This window comes from Pteropus alecto, unplaced genomic scaffold, assembly GCF_000325575.1.
Source record: "Pteropus alecto unplaced genomic scaffold, ASM32557v1 scaffold156, whole genome shotgun sequence".
NCBI lineage: Eukaryota > Metazoa > Chordata > Mammalia > Chiroptera > Pteropodidae > Pteropus > Pteropus alecto.
The window spans coordinates 4110814-4116828 of record NW_006437746.1 but is presented as its reverse complement, the minus strand read 5'-3'; the positions used below and the strand labels follow the sequence as shown (position 1 = coordinate 4116828).

Genomic DNA, 6015 nt, shown 5'->3' with positions numbered 1-6015 from the left:
GGTGGGCGGAGGACGGGAGGGCGAATAGCTGGGTGAATGAGACAGAAAGAACAGAAGGAAGGCTGAAGCTGGAGCTAAACTTGATGAGGACTGGAAGGCGAGCCCCTGGGCCTTCTCGTCACGGGCTTGGACGCCATGCGCCATGTCTGGGGAGCACTGTGTCAGAGCACCAGGTCCAGGCCCAGGAGTGTGGGGCTTGGGGGCAGGAGGATGGCACCGTAGGGAGAGGAGGCCGGAGGGGTGGCCGAGGAAGGAAGTGGGAGAGAGGACCAGCGTTCGTGGAGCATCCGCCATGAGCCAGGACTCGCAGAGACGTGAGACAGGGGAGCTTACGGTTGCTGGCACCCAGCCCTCTGACGTCTTCTGGCCTGAGCATGAGCCCTTAAGTGGGGTGCCTCTTCTACGAAACCTGCCCGGTTAGCACCCAGCCACGTCCTCTCTCAGTGTGGCCCCAAACTAATGGCCACATCCCCCCAGGCGGGCAGCCTTCCCGCTTCTCTTGGCTTTTAGTGGAATAAGTTAACACTCTAGGGGAAAACTCTGCCATCCGCTCACCACGTTCAGTCCTTGGACTTTGAGGGCTGTGGCCAAGGGCATCCACCAAAGAAGAGGTTAGGAGGACGAGCTCCCCACCGTGCCTTTCTGCCCCTCCCCCCCACACCCCCTGAGCGTGAACTGTCCTTGAGTTAGCAGGACTCGTGGGCACAGGCCCAGCGTGTCCAGGGAGCTTCCTTCAGAGACTCCTCGGCCCCCGAGTGGGTGGGGGGTCAGCTGGGCACAGGCGCTGCCCTTCCTTCTGTGGGCCGCAGTTGAGCCCCACTTCCCTCTGCAGCAGCAGTGAGCATTGTCACTACCTCCCTGAGCCCCACTGCGGGTTGACAGGCTGAGGAGAGGTGCTGAGGGGAGGGCGTGGTGCCCAGCCGGCTCCCAGTTATCACTAGAGGTGGCCGTGGTGCTGTGACAGACTCTGGCCGTAGCCCACTGAGGCCATCTCGGGCCTACCAAGCTTCCCAAAGGTGGATGCAAAACTGTGAGATGCCCGGTCAGGCGGAGATCTGTACTCGCCACCACCTGTGTCCTCCCACCGCCTGCTCCGTCCACTCATCCCCGTGCAGTACCGACCGCCCAGGCGCCCGAGGCCCCCAGGGCTTTGCAGAGCAGCAGGGAAAGGGCGGGGTGGTTCACAGCGTCAGGTGAACAGCCATTCCTGCACCCAAGCCCCAGGGAACTCCACGGTGATGTCCCAAGGGCCCCTGATTCTCTGCAGGGAGAGGACTCTACTGCACAGACCGGAAATGGGGGTCAGGGCCTGGGGGCGTCCACGTCCCCCGCGAGGAGCCCAGACCTCTGAGCGGAGCGTTCCCCACCAGGCCCTCCCAGCCCACCAGGCCACTGCGGAGGCCACAGCAGCCGCCACTGCCCTCCGCCCGCCGGCGCTCCGGGTGACACCCTCCTTTCCCATTTGTTTCCTCAGGTTCGTCTCCAAGAAAGTGTTTTATCACTTGACGGTTGACCGGCCTGTGATCTACGACGGGAGTGATTTCCCGTAGCCCCGAGCACCCCAGTGTTAGAGGCTCCACTTTATCCACAGGAAACACTACTCCCCCCACCCCCCACTCCCTACCCACAGCACATCAGACACTAAAAAAACCAAAACAACAACGAAGGCAGCCACTGCGAAGCAGATCGACGAAACGGCGACAGGCCCTCCGCTGCTCCGGGTGCCGCCACCCGGCACCGCGGGCTCCAGCAGTGTCACCCGGCACCGCGGGCTCCAGCAGTGTCACCCGGCACCGCGGGCTCCAGCAGTGTTCCCGCGGGCCAGGGGCCCGGCTGCCCTCACACCACAGGGGTGCCCCGCCAAAGGCTTAAACGCTCACGAGGCCACCCCACCGGCCTCTCCTGCAGGCACAGTTGGTTCCACACCTCCTGTGGAGCGTTTCCCAGGCCAGCGGTGGCAGCACCTTCCGCCCAGCCCGGGCCTGGGCATCCTGAGTGACCGTGAGCAAGATGCCCCGGCCAGACCTTGGCGAGGCCCTGGGGTCCTCCCAGGGAAAGGAGGCCTCAGGGCCAGTGTGAGAGTCAGGGCGCCCGGGCCCCGCCGGGGTCCCAGCCAGCCTCTTCCCGTCACGCCCCCCCCTTCCTGCCCCTGTCTCGGCCATTTCAGAGGGGCCTCTGGGTGCACCTTCCCCGGCCCCTCTCTCTGGGCGAGGCCTCTCCGCTGCTCCGACGTCACCCTAAGAATCAGCACGGAGCTTCATCCACGAGCAGGAGCCCCCGTGCTGAGGGGCCGGGGGGCCGAAGCCAGATGCTGGCTCACGGCGACACCGTGACCGAAACGCGGGCTTGCGCCCTGGCCTCGGGGCGCCGCCCCTCCGCTGGCGGCCTGTCTGCGTTCGCGTGAGAGCTGCCTCCTCACCCGCAGACACGTTTACTCGTGGTCAGAATGAGGGTGAGAACCACTTTTAAAAACAGGTCTTTAACAGAAATCTTTGGTACCTCAGATGTGAACGGGTGCCATTCGTGAACCTGCTGTCTGTTCACCTTGTGGTCCCCTCCCCGCCTGCCAGGCTCCCCGACACCCTGTCGCCCACTGCTCCACCCGCACCCGATGCCGTCTCCCCTGGGGCAGACGAGGCCTGTTTCTGGACCAGGGGATAATCTCGTTCTCCGTGGCCCCTTCCCCCACCACAGAGCTCACCTTCAATGGCCTCTTTGTCCCTTGTTCACAGAGGCCAGCCGCATATAGCCAGGGTCCTGGGCCCTCCCTCCACAGATGAGCATCTGACGAAGTGGCCCGCTGTGGCCAGGAGCGAGGGAGAGCACTGGGCAGGGGTCTGCGGGTCTGGGCGCTTGGCTAGGGTGGTCCTCCAGCCAGCCTGGTGACCTAGTCAGGTCCCACCACCTCAGGCTTCGTGTTGTCATCGCAAGCCTGTTCTGACTGGTTTGGAGAGCTGGACAATGGGTCAGGGACCCCAGGCTAAGTCCAGCACAGCCCCCCACCCACTGTGCTCCAGCAGAAGACTCTTGAGGGGCAGGCAGAGATGACATCTGCAGTGGACTCAGAGCTCTCGTGTAAACCAGAGGCTTGAGTCCTTCCAGGCACAGGGATTGATGGACAGAACCTTCCAGAGCGAAGCTGGGTCTCGTGCTCTCTTTCCTCAGGACGGCGGCCTCTGACAGACCCCGTCAGGGTCTCCAGCATCTCCCACAGGCCAAGGCCCTGGTGGTGCTCAGTACCAGAACCGAAAACAGCCAGGCCCCCAGAGACTCCCTAGCCACCACTTGTCCCCACAGGCATGCCACACAGCCTGAGGATTGTTCCAGAGCAAATTATCCTGTCTTTGAATCCACCCACCCTAGGAAAATAATCACAAGTAGCTGCTTCACCACATGAAAGAAACTTAAGAGAACCCGGAGTGTCCGGGAACCTTGTTTTGAGCGCTTAGCTTTCCCAGGATGCTGTGGAGGCTGGCCCAAGCTGATGGCCTGCTGGTGGCATCCCCGCCATCTGCAGCTAGAGCCACCAGCTAGTGAGTAGCTGATAAGTTTCCTGCAAAAGGCCTGGGACATTCCATCCAAGACCCGTTCTGAACCTCTGTCACTTGGCCCAGCAGGGGACCTACGGCAGCTTTAAAAGCCACTTGGCTCTTCAGCCTAGAGCCACTTCTCCAGGAGAGCAGGGGACCCTGGTGTGCGCTCCTTGCTTGCTGGCTGCAGTCGTGCAAACAGGCCTCTGCTGCACTCCGAGGACTGCCCCACGCCCGCGGTCCGGTCCTGCCTCTGGCGTATTTATTTTTTGTTCTGGATGGACTCCTGTCCTTTGTTACTTTGCTGTGTGAGCTTGAGTTTGTGGTGCACTCTGCAGCTAGAGAACATCTCGGCCTGCTTAAGTGTGGCTTGTATAAATAGCTTGGTTATTTTAAAGAGGCTCCCAGCTTTGCTGAGATTTGGAGGTTGGGTACTTTAAAAAAATGCAAATGACAATGAGGAACAGCTATTAACAGCAGGCGCCAGGCCAGCAGATAGAATCGCAGTAGAAATCAACAAGAAGGAAACACCCTTGGGATCCCAGATCACTATTTAAAAAGCAAAAATCCAAAAAAAACCTAGCAGCGCCTCGATGGCCCAGCTCTCTGAATAACAGCCGCTCAGTACTGATACCAGCTGCCTTGTTCACCTCAGCTTCGGAAGCCACTAATCGGCCTCACTGAAAAGGCGGTCTCTGTCAGGCATACTTGTCCCCAACAAGGAAGGGTGTTTTAAGGTAAAGTGTGGCCTCTGCAGAGCTGTGGCCGGAGCCCACCGGACTCCAAGAAAAGGCAAAGAACTTCTCGAGCAGGAATCGAACCGAAAAACCCCACAGCGTTTAGAGAGCACAATTGAAAAGCCCTGTAATGTAACTCAAAGTTCAAGGGGATGGTCCTTCTGAACTTTTTCAGTCGTCACCCACCTGAAGTGATGAAGCTGTTCCAGATCACAGGAAAGGAAATCCCTGTTTGGGGATGAAACCTTAGAGTCTGTGTTTTTTGACTCTTCTGCTTAGATGTCCACCAAGAGAATTTTATAGGCGTTCCATTTGTAAAAGTCCACGTAGGTCATTGCACATGAGGCCATTTGTGGTCCTTGGAGCCAGGAGACTGTTGAGTCAGCCATTCATGCTGACAAAACACCCAAAAGATACTTTTTAGTAGAGCAGAGCCTTGGGTGAGTTTTTCTCATTTTATCGTGATTCTTCCAAGGAAGCAGGAAAGACAATAATTGCCTTTTTTCTCTTAAGTACTTTTTCAAAATAATGAAGTAGATCTTTCCATTTTGGGAGGCGTTTCTGATAAAAAGGCTTCCATAGAACTTTGCGCTGGTGTTATCCAGAGACGCTGCTGCCTCTGGTGGCTGCGGAGCACACTCAGGCCTCAGCTGGGTGGCTTCTGATCAGAACTGCACTTTAATTGACTAATCCTCAATTCTCGCGGCCTTACGGGATAGTGGATCTGGGAACCCACTTCATTCTTATCTGCCAAAGAATTACCCAGAAGCACATCAGATGCCAACGCCCCGCCTGCAGGGGGGCGGGGAGAAACTCTATCCCAAAACGTATTTCTTTGTGGCATCTGCTGCACCATTTGGAAATGTTTTTATTTTTAACCTCAGGATTTAAATAAACACTATGACATTGAGAGTGATGTCATCTTTCATTCCCTTGGGACCTAAGGCAGGTGATGAGGTCATCCAGACCGGGTTTCGAGCTGAGCCGCCCTGCTGGGAGGTAGAGTTTGTACCGAGGCTTTTCGGAAGGGCTGGAGCCAAGTGTTCTGGGGGGTCACCACACAGCTGACACCTGGGGACATCTGATCTACTCTGAGGCGGCTGTTCAGACCTACCTAAGCCAAGGCTTCCTGCAGCTCGCCTCCCTCCACCAGATGAGCCGCCCTCAGCTCGGGTGCCCCCAGCCCTTCCATGACGCTCGGGGCACTGAGCAAAGCGAGCTGCCGACTAACTGGAGTAGCGGGGTGGGGAGAAGGTCACAGGCGGCTCAGCCCCAATCAGTCCACCTGCGGCACGAAGCTGGGCGAGACTGCCCAGCCGAGGCAGCTGGCGGAGGGAGGAGGCCGCGCTCCCTCCGCACCTTACACGGTTCCTGCCAGGTCAGTGCTGGAGTGGCATGTCGCCGTCACTCCTGGACCAGTCAGGTCGAGCTCATGCTGGGGACTCACACCCCACCCCCGCTGGCAGGGCTCCCCTGCGTGCCCTGTGCCTGACAGCCCCTCCCAGACCCTCCCCTGCCCCCATGGTCGTCTGCGGCCAGCCTCTCCTTGAACCGGTCACTCAGGAATGAGTTACGCTTCTGCGTCCACGTTCTCCCTGATGCACATGGACCAGGCTTCGTTCATCCTCATCTCCCTCCTTTCCCTCCCTGACGGCATCAGCCCCGCCAGGCAAAGAGTAACCAACAGTTCCTGAGCCCGTAGGGACACTGGTCAGTCCCAATGCCCTGGTCACCTATACGCCATCGAC

The 6015-nt window shown here is 58.9% G+C and overlaps 1 protein-coding gene across 2 annotated transcripts in view; it reads left to right on the top strand.

Moving 5' to 3' along the window:
* Positions 1-5179, top strand: part of FYCO1 (FYVE and coiled-coil domain containing 1) — a 76368-nt gene extending 71189 nt beyond the window's left edge. For both annotated transcript variants that reach the window (XM_015591735.2, XM_006914860.3), the window contains exon 18: positions 1475-5179. In XM_015591735.2, the coding sequence (XP_015447221.1) occupies positions 1475-1550 (76 nt within the window). In that variant the 3' untranslated portion in view covers positions 1551-5179. The remainder of the gene's footprint in view (positions 1-1474) is intronic.
* Positions 5180-6015: the final 836 nt, after the last annotated feature.